The 22,724-nt window shown below is 54.0% G+C and overlaps 1 protein-coding gene across 7 annotated transcripts in view; it reads left to right on the top strand.

Moving 5' to 3' along the window:
• LOC119044166 (core histone macro-H2A.1) overlaps positions 1–22,521 on the top strand; it is a 74,103-nt gene extending 51,582 nt beyond the window's left edge. For 3 of the 7 annotated variants that reach the window (XM_037138408.2, XM_037138407.2, XM_037138409.2), the window contains exons 6-9: positions 5,685–5,784; positions 12,015–12,104; positions 14,415–14,589; positions 21,763–22,521. In XM_037138408.2, coding sequence (XP_036994303.1) covers positions 5,685–5,784; positions 12,015–12,104; positions 14,415–14,589; positions 21,763–21,928 — 531 coding nt within the window. In that variant the 3' untranslated portion in view covers positions 21,929–22,521. Of the gene's footprint in view, positions 1–151; positions 306–5,684; positions 5,785–7,424; positions 7,516–12,014; positions 12,105–14,414; positions 14,590–21,762 lie in introns of those variants that run through there. The other 4 variants (XM_037138410.2, XM_037138411.2, XM_037138412.2 and 1 more) reach the window with 3 other exon arrangements.
• The last annotated feature ends 203 nt before the right edge of the window (positions 22,522–22,724 follow it).

The raw sequence follows: 22,724 nt of genomic DNA, 5'->3' as shown, positions 1-22,724 counted from the left end.
TTCCTAATATTTTTAATCCTGCATGTAAAAAAGTTAAAGGCATGAATTTGGCCTTCTGTGTAAACTGTGTCATTTTGAATGTGGTCAACAACTTGGTTCTGACACTGCATCATTTTTAAAACCTCACTGTCGATTTTCTTTTGCATCTCAGTGACAGTCCTCCTGCGCACGTCATTCATTGCAAGTGCTCCTTGTCCCCCTGCCCTCTCCTGTCGCTAATGGCACTCGGGTTTCATGACGCAGTTCCAGTGGTGGCCTCTGTGTTCCGGCAAATAACCATTACAGTTTGCATTTTATAACCATCACCTGTATTTTGTGTGCATTTCTCCAGGGAAAAAACTAAGCAGCACTAGTTGTCATCTTAAGGTCTGGGGCCTTGAAAGTTTTGATTTAAAATATTTTTTATTTATTTAAACAATATCAACTCAGCAGAGACCCACCTGGGTCTCCTCGCCCACCCTTTAACACGTCCTTCCGGTAATGCATTGAAAGTCAGTGTGCCCTGTCGTCAAATTGCTTAAGTTTGAGTGACAGCTTGGAAACCCCTGCTAGTTAGCACTAGCTCCTGTATGCCTCAGATCACAATGCAGACGATTGGCCAGGACTTGGAAGCCTGTTGAGCAGGTAGGACAGGTCAGCCCCCTGGAGTCACCTTCTCCCTCACTCCTTCCCCGACCCTGCCCCCGGATGCCCTGCCCCTGGCCTCTCCATTTCCGGTGTTCGTCTTGCTACCTCCCGCCTGCGGGCTCCCCCAGAGTCAGCCTCAGATTGGAACTCCTCACACCCTTTGCTGGATAAGCACAAATATTTCCAAAATCTCAGCACTCAGCCCTACAAATGGAGATGCCCCTCTCAATCTTGGGATAAGGGTCTTGCCCGGGCTCTGCCTGCGAGCCCTGGAAGGGAGGTGGCAAAGGCTGTCCTACACCAAGCGCCGCAGCCTTTTAAAATGTTGTTATACACGTTAATTTGGACTTGGATTTTAGGAAATGTTTCAAAAAGGGTCCTTGGACGATGACTGGATGGTGAGGCCATACAGTCCTACGAGTTTTGTTTATCTACCCACGACGATGAGACCAAGGCTTAAATATTGCAAGCAGGCCAGGGTGGAGAGGCGACGCTGCTCCCTGCGGCTGCATTAGGCATGGTTGCTAAGCTACTCACAGGCGCTGCAGGCTGCTCTCAGGAGGCTGGGACCTCCTTGTTGTTGATGAGGACTTTCACACACTGAAGTCTCCGAAGTCATCGCCCTTACTACGCCACAGTTTCACCCAGTGTTCACACACAGTGTGGAACGTGTTCAGAATCCGAATCAGCTGAGAGTTTTCCCTTCGTGGTTCAATGGAGATTTGCAGCTCCTTATTAGAGATATAAAAACCTGATGATTTTATTTCCCCAAAATACTTCTGGTGTGTATTTCCGTAAATCTGTGTCAGCGGTGGACTGACTGAGGCCTCCTGGCAGGGTCAGTGTTATCTGAAGCTGCCGGGAAGGCCGTGTCAGGAGGGACGAGCGAGTCTTCCTGCCTCCCTGGCTATCAGGGTGGCAGCCACAGCACTTCGGCCACTACAGGCAGGGCGGGTTCCGTGGGTTTTCTCCCTCTGGTCCAGACACCCTGCTCCTGGGGCTGGGAAACTGGAAGGAGACAGGGAGCTCTTGCAGCAGCAGTGAGGAGGGAGGGCTGTCACCTCGTTCCACCTGTGGCTGCTGACCGGTCAGCTCCTGGGCCTGCAGCAGTGCCCACATGTGTCCGTATATTTGTGTGACACATTCTAGCCTGAAACACAGCAGATGCCACTGGTAGACCTGAGGCTTCCGGGGAAATTCAGGCCAGGCTGCATGCAAGGTAGATGGCGGAGTACCGATGAAGGAGCCCTTTCATCCCGGGGCAGGTGTAGGAGAGTCGGCCCTCGAGGGGGCCACAGAGAACACAGTTCTCTGTGAAGAATTAGGATCAGTTCAATGGGAGACATTGCCCTTTTGGTCCTCCTTCGTTTAAGTAGACTTCGGGGACAGAAGAAGAGTGGCATTTCATGTGACTCCACAAGGGAATAGGACCTGCCAGGCTTCTCCTTCCTTGTCCATCATGAGGGAATGAGAGACACCCAAAATTGACAATTACAGACTAAACATGCTACTCATAGAATCTTTAACCATCATTTTTATTTTCAAAAATCGAATTTCTGATCGGGTTATGTGAAAGAGTAGGCTTGTACTATTTCTTGCATCCAGGTGGACCATGTCAAGGCTGGGTGTCCATCCAGCATCTCTAAGCCACTGGCTCCTTCCCTATCATAGGAGGCCCCTTTCTGGTGTCCCTAAACAGTGGGTGCCAACATCCCTTCCAGGGTAGCCAGCTTGGCTCTGGCTACCTCAGGTCCAAGGCAGGCCAAGGGCCTGGTTCCCCAGCTGCCATTTCCCTTCGCCCTGCTTGAAGGGAGGGAGGATGTTCATCTCAGAGTGGTGTCATGGTATTGGGTGTCAATTCTGCCCCGTCTAGGTGCCCACAGGAACCTGAGCGCTGTCTCGGGCCTTGCGCGGCACTCAGATCAGCAGGCAGCACCCCTCTGCCTCCATGGAGCTCGTACCTAACAAGTTCACGCCGTGAGTGAGCACCGGGGCTAGTGTGGGCATGGCGACTGTAGAGGGACAGCTCGGGTGCTGTGGACATCAGTGGTGGCTGCAGCAGAGCCAGAAGGACACTTGGCTCCATCCCCTCCTTCCAACTCTGCAGCCAGGCAGGACCCTCTTCTGCTCTGTAACTGCCTGTACCCTTTGGTCACTCTCTCCAGTGGCCAGCAGTCTCCACAGGTATCCCCGCCCCCAGCTATGGTTTAAAATAGTTTCCTGTCTTTCCCAATGCTGAGAAAAGAAAGAGTCTCTTTATTCTAAAAATTCTAAAATCTTCATGACCCTCATCCCTCCCAAAAACTGTAGTAAACTTGGGAATTCCCACAGTTCTCCAGAAATCTGATCTCCCATCCCTCAAGCACCCTTGCTCTGCCATTTGCTTCAGATGGCTGCCTGCCCCTTTGGCTGAGAGGCCTGGTCAGATTTGCCCCTGAGTGGTGGTGCTGGCAGGCCCTGGGACCTCCCAGGGCTGGATATCTCCCGCGCCCCTGCCGGGTCTGTACGTCCACGGGGCGGCATCTACTTTTCAGACTTGCATGCATGGCCCATCTATAGTCCATGCTCCCGGGTCTTCTCCTGCTCGGAGCAGCCACTGTATTTGTTCACGTTCATCTCACTGCAGCGTCTGCCCGCTGCTGCAGCCTGCCCAAGCCAGGCTGGTTACCTCTCCCAAGCAGACCCCACACCAGACCCCCTCCCCAAGCACATGCTTTATAGTTAAAAGGGTTTTTTAAAAATATATATTTGTACATATAGCTGCAAAATTGTTTTGTGGCTTAGCCCCTCACTCTGAGGACTTGGCCAAGCCTAGCGCACAGCAGAGCATAGCTGGAAAGTGAAAGTGTAGGTGAGAGACCAGCCCTTGACTAGCTGGGCATGCTCGGTGCTGGGGTAGGGGCTCCGGGAACTGCCTCCCTCTGCGCCCCCGAGAGCCCGGCTGCTTCTGGTCAGGAGGGAATCCTCCAAGGATTGGGAGTCCTGTTTGCAACCACTGCCTCCCTTCCGCAAAGCCACGCAGCCCTCTGTCCCCTCCCTGGGCAGAGTCTGAGGCCGGCTGCGGGGTCTTCTCGGTGAGTTGAATCAGATCCCATGGAAAGAGGTGATTTTTCAGTGAGGCATTTCTAAATGCAAATCCAGAAGCATCTGTGCACTTAGGAAAAAATAGTGTGAATTTGAAGGACTTGCACATGTACAGTTTTTCTGCAAACAGGAAAGGAATCTCACAGGTGTATGCTCATCTCATCCACAGCACACCAAGTGAAGTATTGGTTTTTCCTCCTCCTCCTTCCCCACCAACTTCCTGCCACTTGCACACCGTGCAGGGTTTTTTGTTATTTTTTTTCCAGTGGGGTGGGAAACAGAGTGTTGGCCTAATTGGAGTTTTTAAAAACAGCATTTGCTTAAAGTCAAATGGAATGATGTCATATAATCCAACCTCTTACCTTGTCCTGAACCCCGAGGCCCCGCCCCACCCGTGTCACCACACCCTCCCCGAGTGCAGCCCTTAGCACCTCGCCTGATACTGGTCTCTCTCCTGTGCCTCTGCCCTGGCACCAGGGCCCTGTGCTTCACAGAGCTTGGCCCCAGGGACATGGGCGGCCCTAAAATTATCCCAAGGGGCTGGGTGCCATAGTGCAGAAAGTCCAAGTGGAGAAAACTTCTTGTTCTTTCTCTTCCAGTCCAAACTAAAAATGCGGACCCCTGCCGTGTAGCAGGGCCTCTCAGAGTCCTTCCCTGGCCATGCGACCAAATTTACTTCCACAACTGCTTTCTCACTAAGGATGACGACTTTTAGTCTAAGCTGGACCCTTTTTTGAGAATCCACTGTCTGCTTCTGTCTGGGAAGCAGAAATGTGGGTTTATATCTCTGAGGCTTATAGAGTGTTCGATTTTGTTTTCAACAAAATGTTTGGACCCAGAAATTCAGTGACTTGGAGCTCCATTGCCAGGAGGGTCCCTGCCAAGTGTCCTCAGAGTGAGGGACCAGACAAAGGCTCCTGCTCTGCCGGGCCCAGCGGGCTGCAGTCAGCTCACCCAACCTGGTGTCAGACCGTCTAGGGCACCAGCTGCTCGGGGCTCACAGGCATTGCTCTTTGCATGCTGCTGAAGAATGAGCATCTTGAGAGAGTGAGCTACTGTTGCTGCGGGCACCTGTACCCAAGAACAGGAAGGGGAAGAGTACATGTGGGATAGGAGTCCTGAGCCCGCTAATTTCAGTTCTCTTTGTCCCTCTCACAGTTGAACCTAGAACTTGGGATTCCTCTCACACTGAGGGTTGCTATGGCAACACAGTTACAGTGGGGAGGGGGCATTTAATGACTATTTAAAAAGAGCCAGTTGATCAGGTACTTATAACACTCAATCAAGGAAAGTGCTTGACTCATTGGGCCTCAGCCAATGAGGCCCAATGGCTGAGGCCCACCAATAAGGTAAAAACCACTCCAAAGACAGTGACTCGCTAGAGACCTGCTGTTTCCTCCCTGGGTTCCACCAGGCCATCAGTATCACATGACTACAGGACACATCAAATTACTGAGCAAAGACCATTCTCCTCCTTGCCACCCCTGAGCAGGGCAGGGGGCCAGTCGGCCAGTAGTCATGGCAAGGGGGGACAGCTTTGAAGACCCATGGCCACTTGGAGGAGAACGGCAAAGCTACCAGGGTTTGCCTAGACCAGCTGGGACTTCTGCACATCCCAGAGCTCAGAGGACAGGGTGGTCACACCCAGCGCCCCACCCAGCAGTGAGTGTCCTGATCCTAGGGCCTGGCAGCTGCCTCTCTGTGGCCCCCAAATCATAAGTCTTTTTAGGCATATGGATCCACCCAGTCCGGGGTGGCTTGTGCCGCTCTTTTGCCTAAGCATCACCCAATGGGCTCTGGACCCACAGGCTAGCTCTCGTCCTTCAGCATCCGAGTGGCATTCGAGTCCTTCGTTAGATCCATTGTAGCCAGTTCCCCTCCGTGCCCAGTGCACGTCATCTGTGTCCCGAGGCTCACTTCTCTGTGACTTCCCGGCTGTCCTGTTATTTCCCACCTCATGCTTTTCTTTTCAGCTGAACCTTATTCACAGTGAAATCAGTAATTTAGCCGGCTTTGAGGTGGAGGCCATAATCAATCCTACCAATGCTGACATTGACCTTAAAGATGACCTAGGTAATTGGGAATGGGGTTTGGCACCACCAGCTGTCAGATGAAAAGTTATGGAACCCAGAATTTAGGCTCTTCATCTTCTCAAACTCCAGATGGTCAAGCCAAATTCCCGAATCCAAGACGAACATTGGGGTGCAGACCCTGGCTGTCTGCTTACTCTAGACCATTTCCAAATGGAAATGATCGGATGGGGTTTCACGGAGTGCAATTGGCTGCTTTCTTCCCCTTGATTGTAAACCTACTGCCATCTAAATTCTCTTCCATAATGATCACACTGACTGCTGGTTACTTGGGGGGTATATTTTTAAAATGTGTTTATTTTTTTTAAGAACTGAAAAAATCTCAGGTAACTCCAAAATGATAGTTTCTCCATTTAAGCCTTACAGTGACGCTCAAAGCTTGAAAGCCCCTGAAAAGGGAGACAAGCTGCATCAGGATACAATTAAGCTTCTTTTAATCCACCAGCCAATTGGTTTTCCCCGAATGTACCTCCTATTGCCACTTCAACTTGTTTTTACAACTGAAAACAGTGTGTGACTGAGTGTTACCATCACAAATGATTTGGGTAGAGGATGACATTAAAAAGAAGAGCAGTATTGCCAAGAGCATTCCTGCAGAGGAAAGCTCTGCCCCAGGAGCCACAGGGTCTCCCTGCTCAGAAGTGTCCCACTCTGCGGCTTCATCTTTGCCCAGCAGAGTGGTGAGCTCAGGGGCACCAGAAAGGCCACTGTCATCTTGGCTGTGAGCCTTGCTGAGGGCAGCAGGCTGGCACGTGTCCACAGCCAGGCGGCCTCATGCCCGTGCTGGCTTAGGTACATTCTGCGCACCCCGGCTCCCGCCCGGGGCTGCCTTTGGAAGCCAGCAGGTTTCCGACCGTGCCAGAGAGGCGTGTTGCAGAGCCCGGACCCAGCCCGCACAAGCCGGGCCCAGCAGGGGGCGGAAGTCTGGGACCTGGGACTCAGCAGGGCCCTGCTCGAACTCGTTTTCCAACTGCCTACATAAGACACCCTCTTTAATAAAAGCCACAAGCTGGGAAAAGCAAGTATTCTGTTCTGTGATACATAAAATACCTAAAATAAGATTACCTGGAATGAGGTAGGTCTGGAGCAACATTTGTCCTCATTGATGGGGAAAGACAAAGACATCCTCTCTGCGCACCTGTACTGTTTCCTTGGGGTCCAAGAGATGGATGTCCCTTTAGACAATCCACACTAAACCGGGAAGCTGACTGCTGCTGACAGAATGGAGAAACTCATTATTTTGGTTGGCCTGATCGTCCACTTTTTTTTAAACAGACACCATATTTTAGCAGCCTTTTCTGTGGGGAGCTGGTTTTACAGGCTTTTGCGAAGTGAAACGGGGCATTCGTTGTTTTGTTATTTCTTTTAACCTTTGTAATGATCTCGTGTGTGTTTCTCTTTTTTTGGGACTTGTCATTCAAATGTTTAATTTCAACATGTCACATTTGATATTCCTCCTCCTCACCCCCACCCACGTGTGCGCACACTCCGTGGACTGTGCCCCTTGGGCTGCTATGTTGGAATCGACCAGGTAGGCCAGCCCTGCCATGGGGCGTTAGTGAATGTGCCTGTGCGTGGGTCTCGGTCCAACACAGTTGATATACATTTGTTTACCTGTTATAGTTGCAAGTTGTACAGGCTGACATTGCCTCGATCGACAGTGATGCTGTCGTTCACCCGACAAACACTGACTTCTACATCGGTGGTGAAGTAGGTAATGCCTAGCTGGGTGCTGCCGAGTGTGTGTGTGCATGGTCAGTCGGCCGCCGCAGACAGCTTGACCCTTGGACAGCTATGCAGGGCTGCATTCATTTCACACTTCCAGCTGTCCTGACCTTGCCAAGGTCTCCCGTCCCCGGGTTGTGAACGTGAGAAGTACAGCTAGCTGTCAGCCGGGGGCCTCGCGCAGCTCACAGATGGGCACGCTTCTGGTTTGGAAACCGGTTCAGCAGCCTCATCTCTCCATTGCTTCACGAGGTGCAGCTTTGACAGAGTCTGGGTTCATGCGGGACCTCGGCCGCAGGGTGATGCACCCAGCTCGTCTGAGTAGCGTCCTGGTCCACTTCTGTGCCCTCTGTGGACCAGACACACACAAGGATGGCTGCGTACCAGCCCCTCTCTCTCTGCATCAGAGCACACTCCCAAAAGTGGCCTTCAAGGCTGAGGGCACTTACCGACACTCAGAACACTTGCCCACACCCAGGCTTCTCAGAGTCTCCGGGAACAAAAGTAACCTGATTGCAATGTGGTGTCCTTAGACCATTCTCAAAAAACACTTTCCTAGACCCAGAGAGCCCCTTCCCCTCCCCAGCACTGGCGCACATCATCCTTGGCTGCTGGTGCTAAACAGCTGAGGGCTGGGCCAGGCCGAGGGCGCTCAGGCACTCGGGGTGTGGAGCCATGGCTGCTGCCTTGCTGCCGCAGTGGGTCAGGTATGTGCCCTGCTTTAAAAATGTGCTGGGGCACTTCTGTAACGAGACATCAGTAGGATGGCAAACAAAGCGAAAAAACAGTGTTGGAGCTGGGTACCGGGGGCTTGCATCCTAATCTCACCTTGTACTGGCTATGGGGCCTGGGCAAGTCACTTAGCTCCCTGGTGCCTCAGGTTCCCTATCATAGAAGTAGTTATAACAATAACGGTTATGTTAAATAATAAGCAAAGCACCTCGTTTTGTGCCTGGCTCATGGCCGGTGCCTACCTGTGCTCTTGTGTGTGTATGGTTTTTACAGTAGATTCGTGGGCCCCAAGAGGAGCTTTCTGAGGTAGATTCAGGCACCAGCTTCCAGGGAGAATGAAGATGTTTGTAATAAGGGCAAAGGTGAGGTTATCGCAAGGGATGAGGCTCTTGGGATTTTCATGAGTGTCCCAGACGTAGGAGGGGCGGCAGGTGAGCAGTCTGGCCACCCAGCTCTGCTTTGTGTCACTGGAAAGCCTGCTGTGCCCCGTCTGCCCCAGCCCTGTGATTTGGGCCTACTGGTGTCCTGGGCATGTTGAATTTTGGACACGGGTGGAAAGTCAAGATTCACCAAATCCTCCAGGCCAAAGTGAAACCAGCTGTAGGTAATTAAAATAAACTCCCCTATGACAAGATTTTGGGGGAGTTTAAGAGCACCTAAGTCAGGCAATTTAAGATAGAGACATTTCCTTTCTTAACCAAATGAAAACTCAGTGGGAGAGAAATACTTACTTGCAGGAAGATAAATGGACAGCCATTCTTTTATCTTTCAGCCAGGAGTGACTGAGGCCCAGATTCACCCTGCCCACCAGGGCTTTTGGTGAAATGGAAATGAGGAAAGTTCCCGGTCCAAGCATCCTGCCGAGGCCCAGGGAGGCCCAGGCAGCGAGCCACCCCCAGCCCCCAGGGCCCCATCCTTCCTGAATAGCGATGATGCCCATGCTTTCCCCTCTGGCCTGCTTGACTCCAGCCCACTGATGTGCCCTCGGTAATAAACATGCTGGCTTTGGTGACATGTACGGAACCTGGGTCCAAGAACTTGCCCAAGGTCGCCTCACACACTGACACTGTCACAACTGGGCAAAAACCTCAGCAGGTCCAGACAACCTGCGTGGCCGAGGAGGAGAGACTTCCAGGACCAGAACCCAGGCCTTCCAAAGCCCACCTCAGTGCTTTTGCTCAGAGCACTGAACCCAGACTCACATTAAATGCCAAACCAGGGACCAACCAGATTCGTGCCTGCTCTCAATTGGTTCCAGCTCCCACCTGGGGGTGTGAGAGGGGAAGCGAGGAAGCTAGGACGAAGTCACTCCACCCCTCCCGTTGGGTGTGAATTCCGAGCCCCGAGACTGCTGGAAGAAGGAATGCGAGTGCAGGAATGCGTAGCCCCAGTGATTAACTTGACCCATCAGAAGTTCTTTCTAACAGTGAAATAGACCACAGGCTGAGCCTGACGTTTGCCCAAGCCTAAATTCTGCTCAGGCTGTTTTGGACACTGACACCTGTGCCTGCTTTCTAAGCATGAAATAACGTTCTTGTTCTCACGGGCGTAACACCTGTTTATGCTTGGGGGCAAGGAAGCCTATTGCTTATGATTAACCCTGAAGTGAAGCCTAAAAAGCAAGAGTCTCACGTTAAGAGTGTTGACAATACAGTTGAAATGGGCCTGTTTCTTGTTAAAAAGTACACGTGTGTCTACATGAACATGTGCATACGTATGTGTGTGTAGGAGTCACGTCCTGACTGGGTGCGTTGCCTGCAATCCAGGGTTCAGTTTTTAAGTTGGGGAAATGCATTAAGTGTATTTTTAACTTGCAAATGTCACCTCTAATTAAAGCAAGATTTAATTATTTTAAGTAAAAATTTTAAAGTAAACACTCTTCCTAAGATAAAACACCTTTAATTGTATATCAGCCCATTTTCTTAAATGTTTTGTATTTTTGGAAGGAGCTGATAGTATTAACACAGTACTGATTTTATTTTCCCTTCCAAATTTCCCAGCTCTGCCCAAGAGCAGACAGGATGGCGAGTGAGGACCTGCGAGGGTCCTGCTAGAACACGTGTCTTCCTCCCTCCTCAGGCTGGGTTAGGAGGGGTGGCTAGACCAGGTGCAGCTGGGCAGCCGCATTTGGGACCCAGCAGGTTGGGTCCTTTTTCTTAGTTGCTCGGATATCACAGGTGAAACTGTAAGCGGGCCTCACTCACCTGATTGTATCCTCAAAGCCTCCACTTGCTGGTGGGCAGGGCTCTGAGCCCTAAGACCCGAACCTGCTCCCTAAAGCCCATTCAGCCAGTCTCTGATGCTGAAGTGGGTCAGAAACAAAGCCGTTGCCACATCTGCCACTTAAATGCCTACTCCACTCCTTTCCAAGATGGAGAGTCTGGGCTGATGAGGAGGGAAGCTGGGTCCCACCTCGGATCCTGAGTCAGTTGCTCGGAAAGCCAGGCCTGCCCCCAGAGAGCTGAGAGCCCCTATGGGTGACAGCCTGCTGGTCATGTTTGCTCACGCAGCCCAGGCTTCCTGCAGCCAGGGGCTCACAGGTCAGTGCCTGCCATTAGCCCGAGGCTGTCTTACTGGTAACAGTGCCCGGGCATCTGATTTTCCTTCTAGACACTTCCTGGGGTCATTGCACCCCTCCAGAACAAGTGTGCAAATGAGGCAGGTTTCCCTAAGGAAGTCAGCCCTGGTCATTACAGGGTTGGTGCATTCCCGTGCACCCTGACTGGCCCATCCCCAAATCTGCCAGGTACACCTTGAATTTTCCAAGATACATGGTGAATCTTAAGGGGAGTATTTTTGTCCTCTTGTGAGGAAAAGTACTTTAAAATGTGCAAAACTGAGGAGTCAGAGCTTAAGGAAGAATGAGACCCCATTCTGGCCAAACTTTAAAGGACGATGATGTCTATCATTTTGGTCACTGCTTGCTGTCCCACATGAGACATGCAACCTACAGACCTTATCGGTGTTGGGATCTCACTGGAGATCTTGGCTTTCATAGCAGAAATTAATTGTCAAGCACCCGGATGCACAAGAAAAGGTACTCCCTGTCGCCACTGGGCTGAAAAAATAAACCTGGCCCTGAGAGGCAGGCCACCCTTCTTCCCAAGCCTTTTTTTATAACACGAGTTCATCTTTAAGCTCTGCTTCTGATGTTCTCCTTTACCTAAAATGATTCTAAATCGTAAGCGTGGTTAAGGAAATTCTGTCTGAGGCCATTATTATTATTTTGTATTCACATATATCAACGCTGCAAAATAGGAACTAAGCACGATAATAATGCTGGTCCAGAGGTGGCCGGCCCTGAGTGCTCTCTCTGGTCCTATGGCCAGGAGGGGAGCCCGCTTCCTGATGGGAGCATGGTTTGCCTTTCCTAAAACCTCCTTATTTGGGGGCTCTCCCAGAGGCAGAGAAGAAAATCCAGCACCATCTGGTTTCTCATGCTGAAATAAAGCACGCGGCACAGGCGTGTTCACCAAGATCAGGCACCTCCCATCCCTCTCGCATCTCTGGTCCCTCCAGGATCACCTTGAGTCGGCCCCAAACAAGGGTCTGCAGCGCCAGAGTAGTAACTGGTCAACGGTGAGTCCCTTCTAAATCTCACTCTTGTGACTCAGCTGAGGCTTAGCTCCTGTTCTGCAGCCACGTGGGAAGTTAGCTGGTCAGATCACAAAGTGCGTAGTCACCTGGCGTGCTGCGTGTGTGTGTGTGCCCTGGGACGCTGGGGTGGCGATCTGACCTCGCCCTGTCCCTGTCTAGGAAACACGCTGGAGAAGAAAGGTGGCAAGGAGTTTGTGGAAGCTGTTCTGGAGCTCCGGAAAAAGAACGGGCCTTTGGAAGTAGCTGGAGGTAAGGTCAGGAAGCGCGGGGCGTATCTGGGTGTGGCCCATGCAGAATCAGGGAAACCATTTTATAAGACAAGTTGGAATTCAGGATGAGGCAATGCAGATGTGTCTCTGAGCTGAGGCAGGGCCTGCGGCCTAACAACTTAAACTTCTGTCACAGGCAAATTGTCACCAGAGCTTCGGGGCCAGTGAACATAGCCTTGCCAGTTTTTTTTCTTTATTACTTAAAATAGCTTCTAAATGTTTGATGTCTACACCTCAAATTTTAAGGAATTATGGAAACCGAGTTTGGCAGACGTTAAGATCTGACTGAGAGAGAGAGATGCTGAGCCACCTGTGAGAAACTGCTGGTGGGGGATGCAAATGAGTCATTTATGTGCAGCCATCTGGCTTTCAGTGGGGAAATACAAACAGCATTTCTCACTTGCCAGTTACCCCTTTCCTGATAAGGGCAGTCTGATGTGGGGGTGGGGAGAAGAGGGCTGAGAGCTGCAGAGGCAGAGGATTTCGGAATTCCTGGGAGTGCAGACAGCGGGCGAGGCCGGGCTCTGCCTGCAGCTGGGTGGGGACAGGCCATCCCCTTTCTCTTGGGGCTCTGGTTTCTCTTCTTACTAGATGGTCCCAGTGCCCATTCTGTCTTCAAATCCTGTTTTTAATGAATCTAAATTAAACATGGGCATCAACAGTTCCTATGCCATGTCCACGCAAGCCCTTTCCCCCCCGACCCCTTACGACCTGCCAGCCCGGGCTGGCATCCCGGGTGGGGATGAGAGGGTGTTGTCCCCTCACGGCTCTGTGCCTTTGACCTCAGCTCTGCCCGTTTTGCCTACAGGGGACATGACATTGTGTGGGGACATAGTTACCCAGCTGGCATCACCTGGAACAAGAGAGGAACCACACAGCATAAGCTACCTGGCCAAGGGCTCCAGGCCTTTCCGCAGCCCATTCCTGGCGCCCTGTGAAGTGGCATTCCAGCACGGGCCTAACTGGTGGCCCTGGTGCTGCTGTGCACTAGATTTCGCATGGCTAAGGATGCATTTGCTTGTTCTAGTAATAAAAGCACTCTTTGGGCTTGATTTTAAGATTTTAGAAGAGATTTTAAAATATAAAGCTAAAGCACACCCCTGCTCCACTGTCTGAAGACAGTCACTGTTAACTCGTTTCTTTGCGATCTTTTTTCATGCACAGTTTAGCGGTGATGTCTCACAGGGACGAACCAGTGAATTAACCCTCAGGCTTAGGTTGCTGTAGGTCAGCACTTCAGCCCAGGTTCATGAGCCCGTCACGTGAGCAGCACGTGCACACACACTCAGACCCGAGACTCAGCTCAGAGCTGTTTCTACCGCACTGAGGCACCACCCACAAAGCACTGTTTCCCGGGTCTGCTAGTGATACAGCCTTAAGGTGCCACACCTCGTGGGTCGTGCTGCCTGGGGTTCCTCACGAAACAGGCTCAGGAAACGCTCGGTCAAACCTCAGGTTTGGGTCTCTTCCGCCACCCAGGTGTGGGTGGCAGTGCTGTGGGAGTTGGTGTGCCCTGTGTCGGAGCAGGGCAGGCAGTGCTTGCTCACCAGCCCTTGGACCAGACGCACCTTCTCAGTGTTTCATCTCTGGGGACGGGAACCCTGAAACGTGCTGGGGGGACACTGGGACAGCTTGTCCCACTTCCTGCTGGGGAGCAGGCCCATGGCCAGGGTCTCGGGATCTGCCAAGGGTCGGAGATGGAGAGCAGGGCTGGCTGCAGAAACGTGCGGCTGCGCCGAGGCCCCCCTTCTAGGAAAGGAAACGGTCCCATCTGTCAGAACTAAGCCGCTGGGGAGAAGGACAGGCTAGTCAGGTCGCTTTCCTCATAAGTTTGTACCAAACTGTCGGCAGGTTTATAGATACATCATAATAACACAGGCACATGAATGCACTTGAGGCAAGGGGGTTAGAGAGCCCAGAAGGCAGTTAATTTGAGGCTGCAAACATTCTGACACATTCAGTGAAGTCAGATGCTGAAGGCCCCGCCTTCTGGGAGGGTAAGAGAAGGGCTTACCACAGTCCTGGCTGAAAGTCCTGGTGGTCATGCAGCCTGTGCCAGCTTTCCAAGGCTGGGCCTTGGTGTGGCTTCCTTTGGAGGGAGAGGGAAGGCTAACTGATGAGCGGTTTCCGGCTCGAGCTCGCACTAGAATCCCGCCTCGGCCCTCCCTGGACACAGGCCACCGGGGGCTTGGGAAGCTGCTGTCACTGCCGAGTGGGTCTGGGTTTGGCGCCTAGTGCTGTGTGCTTTACAGAGGGACAGAGCTCACGGTTCCTGTCTTGTCCCCTGCAGCTGCTGTCAGTGCAGGACACGGCCTGCCCGCCAAGTTTGTGATCCACTGTAACAGTCCCATCTGGGGTGCAGACAAGTGCGAGGAGCTTCTGGAAAAGACAGTGAAAAACTGCTTGGCCCTGGCGGATGATAAGAAGCTGAAGTCCATTGCGTTCCCATCCATTGGCAGTGGCAGGTAAGGGCTCCAGCTTGTGGCTGCAGCACTCAGGGGTGTCTTTCCCTGTGTGCTGAGCCCGCGACTGTGGGGCTCTGACTGTGGACAAGGTCACCCGAGGCTGCTCCTGGGCACTGGCCTTCATCTAGGGAAACAGAGCAAGAAACGGGTGAGAGCAGACGTTAAGCAGTGGTGAAGGACGGCAGGAGAGCTGGGGTGGGGCGGAAGGCCTGAGGACAGCGCAGAGCTGCTACTGTGACAGCACATGCATCACAGAGGGGAGCCTCGGAGTGGCCTGGGACTGTCCAGGGGGGTGGGGAGGACGGGCAGTGGGTATAATTAAAGGAGCAGCCCTCAAATTAGCCTATGGCTGTGTTCCACTTGTATCCCCGAACCACAGCGCTCTTTGGGCAAAACCCTGTGCCTCCCACCTTTGTATCCCTGGGCATCCTTCACCTCCCAGACCTGTTTGCTCTGCCTCTGTCTCATCACCCTGCTGATGAGGCCACTGAGTGGGCAGTTACTTGAGTGAAACAGGGCCAGGCCTACCCTGCCTCCTGGCCCTGCATTACCCCCAGGGGCGCTCAGCTGCCCCTCAGCCAGACACACAAGCCAACGAGCCTGCACTGGAAGCCTGTCGTCTTTGAACAGCTGATGGAGTGGGCAAGGCGGCGACCACCCCAACCACGCCACTCCCCAGGCTGCACACCCCAGATGCCAGCAAACAGTCGCCAGGTCCCTGCCTAGCAGAGCAGTACTGTGTTGTGGTGGGGGTCAGCCTGGACTTGGGTCTGGGCTCGGCTACCTACCAGCTCAGTGATGGTTAACCCCCACTCTATAAAACAGGCACAGCAGTCCCTCCAGCAGTGTCTGGGCCTGCTCCGGAGGTGAGGGAGGGGCCTGCTGCCTGCTCTGTCTCAGGGTCGCCCCTGCAGAGGAGCTGAGTTGCTGGCCTGTGGACTGGGTCCTGAGCAGAGGGAAATGCCTTCAGAACTGCAGCTGTGGGCATCTTAGGCCCAGGACTGTGTACCTACAGGTGGCTGCACCTGGGCTTCCCATCATGAGCCTGCTGGGTCTCTGCCACCAGCCCCGCTCAGTGCCCGAGGAAGTCAGGGCTCTGCAGAGGCAGCCTGGGTTCCCTAAGGAGGTGCCAGCATCAGTTTCAGAGTCAATGCAAGACTTCTTTTTTTTAAATACCAAATTCTTTTTTTCTATCACAGCATAAACAGCCAGCTTCTCCAACCTTCCCATCTTCCACAAAAGGCCTGTTCTTTGACTCTGGGCTGCTGTGTGACCTTTGGTAAATGAATCGCCCTCTCCGTCCCGGGCCTGCCTTATCAGCGAGGCTCTGGGGACTGCCCTGACTCACGGGGTTCTGAGGTTCAGTTAATTAGCGTTTCAGAGGCACTTTGATCTGCCCTGATGAAAGGTGCTCCCAAAAAGAGAAGCAATAGGAGCTGTTATTGGAGGTAATAATTTCACGCTCCTTCACATGGCTATTGGGAAATTTCTAATTGCAGCATAAAAGTAATTCTCATAAAAGAGCATGTTATTACAAACTTATTTACATTTTTCATGGAGTAAAAAGTTTTAAGAAATAATCAATTGAAAGCTTTTAAGAGGGCGGAATTCCTAAGGTGAGCACATGTGCTCGGCTGCCCGGCCCCACATCTGCTGGGCAGACCTTGCCCCGCAGCGCCGAGTCAGCAGCTGCCCTTTCATGAGCAAAGCTGGGTTACAGCAGAGCCGGCCCGTAAATCACAGTGGGCTTTAGGAGGGGAAATAAAACGGCTTGTTTGTGGCATCCAGTGTCTCTGGCATAGAAGTCGTGCTGGGATTAAAACAGTATAAATGTGAACGTGTTGGTCCAGTGGCCTCACTTTCTCTCAGCCTAGCCCAGCATCCTGGGCATCTGAAGGGTGGCCATGACCCCAGACCCCCTTCCTCCAGCCCATCGGCCCCCAGGCCAGCCTCAAAGCCCACTGGCCATAATGAGACCTGGGCGTGTGTAGCCTTGGGAAGCCACTTCTGGCATCTGGACATCCTGTCCTTGGGCATTCTGGTCACAATATTTATGGATACCCCAGTCCCTCAGCTGTTTGACATTAGGGAGCGACCCCTCTCCAGAGGGGCAGTCCTGGGGTGTAGCTTCATCTGGGGCTTTGATTAAATTCCCCTTAGGTTTATGAGCTTAAAAGGAAAGCCAGTTTGTCTTTTTCAAGCTACCATTTATGGTATTTATTGAGCCCCAGGCACCGTGCTAAACCCTTAGCTGCATCCTCTCACAACAGCCCTTCCAGGGGTGTGCTGTTAATTCCACTCAAAGGCGCAGAACTGGAAGCTCAGAGGGGTTAAGTCACTTAGCTGCTGTCACACAGCTTGCATGTGGTAGAGCCAGGATCTGGTTAGAGGCCCCTAGTTTCAGCACTCATAACATCAGGCGCATGGAACCCCTGCCTCCTGTCCCCGGTGGTCACAGACCCACCTCCTTGCGTCCTGCTGGAGGCTCGCCCCGCTGCCTGCACTCTCTCTGTGCATGGGCTTCAGGGAACCTTGACACCCCACTTAGAATTCCCTGACCCACCCAAGCACAGCCGTCGGCCTCCCTACTTACTCCTTAGGCATGAGCCTGAGAAGAGACATGTAAAGCAGAGAAACCAACTGAATTAGGGAGACTCACTTATTAACCCCAAACACACTGGCCCTGAGTGAGAGAAGGTAAGAGGCCTCTTTTGGGGTTTTGCTGCCCAGGCTCCCTCTGGCCTTGGGGGACAGAGAGTCCATCCTCACCTCTTTCTGATTTTGACTTCTGCTGGTAGTCCCATGCTCTCAGCTGAGCACCCTGATGGCCTGGTCTTCACCTCCGGCCGGGGCAACTCCAAACAGGCTCAAAGGCAGACCGTGGGAAAATGGAGGGGCCCAGGATCTAGGTGCGAGGGGCACCTAATCCCGGTAGAAGAGTGTCCACATGGGGTGACATTTTTCCCATGTCACCCCCACTCCCAAGATACCGAGCCCCCTCCCCACCACCACCACCATCTCCCAAACAGCTGAGATGGCTGGACGGGCCCAGCAAGAAACCAGGCTCCACCTAAAACGCACGTTTGCGCCTGTGCAGCCTTCACGGGCACGCTGCCCACCTGTCTGCTCCAGAAAGTCCACCCGACTCGCCCCAGCCCCAGGGCACAGCCTTTCCCCACTGGCCCCTGCTCGGCCTGTTCGACACAGGGTGGGGCCTGGGCTCCGCTGTGCCGCCCCAGCCCGGCTGCTGGGGAGCAGGCTCACTGGGGCGGGGATGCCTGGCACCACCCCACACAAAGCTCGGTCTCAGCAGAGGTGGAAAAACTGAAACCTCTGTGAAGTTTGGGCCCCACGAACCCAAATGTCTGCCATCCGGATGGGGTGGTGGGACAAGCAGCCGATGTGCACAGTCCCAGCCACCACTGAGCAGGCTGGCGGCCCAGGAGGGCACTGGAAAGAGGCAGCCCATGGGGTCCTCTTGCACCCATCCAGGGACACTGAGGACCAAGACCTTTAGGAAAGGCCATCCCGGGCATAACTGGAGTGACTTCAGGGGAAGCCAGGCACCTGGCCTCCTCAGTCCGTGCAGGGCATGGCTGAGAAGAAAAAGGTCCAAGTTCAAGATAAACCCCGTGCGGGGTGTGAGCACTTGGCTGCAAAGGAACTTAAGACACAAGCCCTGACCACCGCAGCTATGTCAGGGGGAGGGGGCGGGGCGCCCCTCTCAGGGGCAGCAGTGTCTGAGTCACTGCCACCATGGTCCCCACCAGTGGGCACCCCACATGCACCCCCAAGGTACCCATTTTCCAGTACAGGAGGGGATGCCGAGAGGCCAACACCCCTGTGCAGGTTGGATTCAGGTCTAAATCTGACCTTGGGGTTTAAGTGCCCGCTCCCATTGCTCTGCTGTGTTTCAGAGGAGGTGGCAGCTGGCCTCATCCAGAAGGCAGACACAGTGCAGCATAGGACAGAGTGACTGTCACAGGCCATCGGCTGAGATGGGGGCAGAAGGCACCAAGGCACGGCTAAGCAGCCCCCTACCCCCAGAAGCTGGGCAGCGCCTACCCAGGGAACCCCACCTGTGCCCTTGCATGCCACCAGTCCAGGCGCCCTCGAGAGGACTGGGCCACGCAGATCCCAACAGCAGCCCTCCGGGGCCTGGGTGGCACATTGTTAGCACTGGGCAACTGCAGTGACAGCAGCCGTCAGCCAGTCACAGCTGTCACAGGCTCAGGGTGGGAGGTGGATTTCCACCGCGGAAGCCTTTAGAAAGACCAAGACCGTCACCTTTCAGAAACACGAGTGACTGAGGACTCGGCACATCATCTTGTTCATTCCCCCCACTGCCTCAGGTGACAGGTACTTTGATTACCAACCCCACTGCACCAGGCAGAGAAACGAGGCGCAGACACAGGACCCCAGCTTGAATCCTGTGCGGCTCCAGCAGCTGCGGGTGCTGCCGCCGCCCCTGTCCCGAGGGCACAGGGCTGTGTGTACAGCGCCCCTGTGAGGACATCTGTTACACAGTCCGTTCTGTTACAGACACTCCGACTGTGGCCACTAGGAAACAGATTGGGGCCCTGCCCGGAAACAGTGGGAAAGCCGTCACCTTCGTGCCTTCCGGGCGCCTGGGGGGTCCAGTGTACCCACTTCTGGGCTGGGGTTTCTCATATAGGCTGTGGCTGTCTGGTACCGAGGGCCGGTTCACCAGCAAGACGTTTTCCTGGAAGCAAATCACAGTCAACGTTCATCCAGCAGTCACCTTGCGGGACGAGGCCAGACCAGCCCACACTCCACTGATCCAGGGCTGGAGTGTGGCCACTGCGGCTCCAAAACCTCCGTCCCCACCTGTTTCCCCACCTGTGGGCTCGTCACCTCTGGGCACAGCCTGCGAGCCGGGAGTGTGAAGTCCTTGCCGGCTCCATGTAGCCAGTCAGACCCCCTGCTTGGGGGCCCTCAGCCTGCATTTCCACAGGCCCCTCTCAGTCCCAGGGCAGGCTCCCGTGGGTGGAAAACTGCTGGTGTGAGGACAGGGAAGGACACCCCATTGCTGAGAGTTGCATGGTTCCTGTCAAGGGCCCCAGGCAGAGGATGGAACCTGTGGGAGAAAGTCTGTGTCGGGAAGTGCTGGGCATGGGTGGGAGTGATGGCATGGGTTTGGCTCCCAGAGAGGCCCCGTCAGCAAGGACAGAAGGGGCTAGGGCCACACCCTGTGTTGGCAACCCCGGAGGGGACAGGCTGTGACCATCAGGCCCACAATGCACTGCCCGTCCAGGAAGTCCCAGAAGCCCTCACCTCAGCCCAGCTCACCTGCACGGGTGTGAGGCAGGGATGGGCACCCTCACTAGTGCAGCTTGGAGCCTTGGCTTCCATGTGGGGAGCCACTCCTTACAGCTCCACTCAGCGCTGCCTGGCCCCAGCCAGGTCACGTCCACAGACGGCTCTGCCTGGTCTGGAAGCCCTCAGACTTCGTGCAGCCCCAGCAGGATGCTTCCAGTGCCCGGCCGGCTCCCTGGGCCACAGCAGCCTCTGGACATCCCCTGTCTACCCTGACCAGCCCTCCGGGCAGCAGCTGCACTTACAGCAGGAAAACCAACATTTGCTCTTTGTGAAACACTGAAAACTGGCCCCAGTCCCAGTGACACGGTGACCCTGTGCCTGCACCCTGTTCCCCAAAGCTGGCTAGACCCCCTCTTGGGGGGCCGGGGGTAGGAAGGGTGCAGGGGAGCGACCTGCCGTGTGGGTGCCCCACCTCACTCCCAGCAAAGCCCTCCTCTCTGCACTGTCCCCACCACCCTCCACCCTGGCATCTTGTGGTCACCCCGACTCAGGCGACAGACCGAGTCCCCGGGCCTCCCAGGAGGAAGCCGTGCCTGACACACCATTAGGGCTGGAACAGCTGAGCCTCTTCCCGCAGCCCTGTGTGTGAAGGCGCTCGGACTCAGGGTTGTACCCCACTGTCACCTGGGGGCTCCCCTGTACAGGCTGGGAATGTGTCCTGGGTGATGCCCCATCTTCTAAGAGTAAGCTTCACTTCTAAAGCTTCCAGGAGTTCCCAGGGAGCGCTGTCAGGCTGGGTGAAGCCCTGTTGGATCAATAGCAAGTTGGGAACGGCTCTCTCCGGTGTACCCGCAGTGCCCTGAGTGCAAGGCTCTCCTGTGGAGCAACTGAGGTGGTCAGAACTCACGGCCCTCAGTGAGTGTAACCAGGCGTCTTCTGGGAAACCGCTCACTGGCAGCAGGTCTCCTCCGATGGACAGTCCAGCTGAGACTGGCCAGCTGGCCCAGCACTTTGGGCACCAACAGATCTGCAGGCCCAGAGCAGATGGGGGACTGTAGGTCTGCAGGTGGACAGAGAACTCCTCAGGAAAACAGGCCCCAAACTCTCACCTTCGATAGCCTTAAGTATAAGCTGGGGTCAGGGACTTGAATCCAGGACCAGTCCTGGCTCCAAAGCTCATGTTACCTCCACCAGACCAGGCAGGCTGCTCCCCAGCTGCCACTGTGCCCCTGGGTCCCGCATCCGCAGCATTTCATCTCGGGCTCCCATGAAACAAGGAGCCCTGCTTTCAGATTCTTGCTCAAGTTCTAAGACCCCACCCCCCATATTGGCTTGTGATACTTACTTTAAATGGAGATGCATGTGAATTCACACCAGTGTGGCTTGGAGACGAAGACTGTCCCTTGAGACGAAGAGCCCACTTGGCCCGGAGATGTTCCCTTGCACCCACAGCTCTGACACCCTGGCCCTTGGGGTGGTACAAGCTGCCATGTGCCAGGAGCCGGTTCCTGGCCAGGAGCCTCACCCATGCAGCCGAGGGCTGGTGTGAAGGGCGTGGCCCATCCACTCGTGTGCATAAGCTGAGAGCATCCTGGAGAGGCCGCAGCCTCCCACCGCCCTTGGCGCCGAGACCCGTGGGGGCCTGGGGGACTAAACGCCCACCGCATGCCACAGAACACGTCCTGCCGGCCGTGGTTCCCTGCCTACTCACCCTTCCCTTGTCGGGTGGGCTTTGAGCTTTCTCATGCCTGTGTCCAAGCAGCCGCCCCACCCTACACGGGGCAGACTCTGGCACGCGTGGCCTGGAGAGCCCCCTGAAGGGTGAGGGCGTGTGAGCAGGGGCGTCCACTGCTGCCGCGGCCTCCCTTGGTGAGCCCGTCCTCTGTCTTGCAGGAACGGATTTCCGAAGCAGACGGCAGCTCAGCTGATCCTGAAGGCCATCTCCAGTTACTTTGTGTCCACAATGTCCTCCTCCATCAAAACAGTGTACTTCGTGCTCTTCGACAGCGAGAGTATAGGCATCTACGTGCAGGAAATGGCCAAGCTGGACGCCAACTAGGCTGCGGAACGACGGGGCCAGCCCACACCGTGCTCCCAGCCTCCAATGTGAAAGAAAGAAAAGAAGAAAAAATCCCCTTCATTCCACCTGGGAGGCGGGAACCCTTTCATTTTTGGTTTGCTCATCTAGGGAAAAAAAGGTTTTGATTTCCAGTTTGTTTTCGACTTTCTAAAATGTTTTTACGTTAGCACTGATAGTTGGCATTACTGTTGTTAAGCACTGTGTTCCAGACTGTGTCTGACTTTAGCGTAACCTAGGAGATTTTATAGTTTTATTTTAATGAAATCCTGCTTGACGCAGAGCAGCGGGAGAGCAGCGTCTACTACAGGAGGCAGAACCCAGGAGCCCGAGTCGTAACCATGTGTCGTGGTGCTTTATCGTACACCCGTGGCGTTCTTTTTACTATGATGCTCCTTTTTTTTTTTTTTGTCCTTCAAGAAGAATCATGAATATGCCGCAGACTTAATTTTTGTTTACTTTTTGTCTTAACGATGGATTTGAAAATGAAAGATTTAAAAGACAAAACAAGAGTCTGTTGTCCTTAATTATATTTGCGATTTGTGTGAATTGATTTAGTAAAATGTTAAACTGTTGTTCGGTGCCTTTCAAGTTATTGTGCCTTTCAGGCCTCAGTTGGTTTCTCTCTCCGCAGGAAGGGGGGCGGGGGAGTGTCTGGGGTGGGACAGCCTGCCCCCCTGGAGGGCCGCAGTGGCCACGCAGTGGGGCGGGGGTGGGGCCATCTGCAGGTCCTAATGGCCGGTGGAGGGAGTTGATGTGAAATGAAGTCTCTCCTTCC

The sequence above is a fragment of the Artibeus jamaicensis genome, unplaced genomic scaffold (assembly GCF_021234435.1).
Source record: "Artibeus jamaicensis isolate MK-2021 breed Jamaican fruit bat unplaced genomic scaffold, CSHL_Jam_final contig_786, whole genome shotgun sequence".
In the NCBI taxonomy this organism is placed as follows: Eukaryota; Metazoa; Chordata; class Mammalia; order Chiroptera; family Phyllostomidae; genus Artibeus; species Artibeus jamaicensis.
Note: the sequence above shows the minus strand (reverse complement) of the source record. Positions and strands in the feature narration are given on the sequence as shown.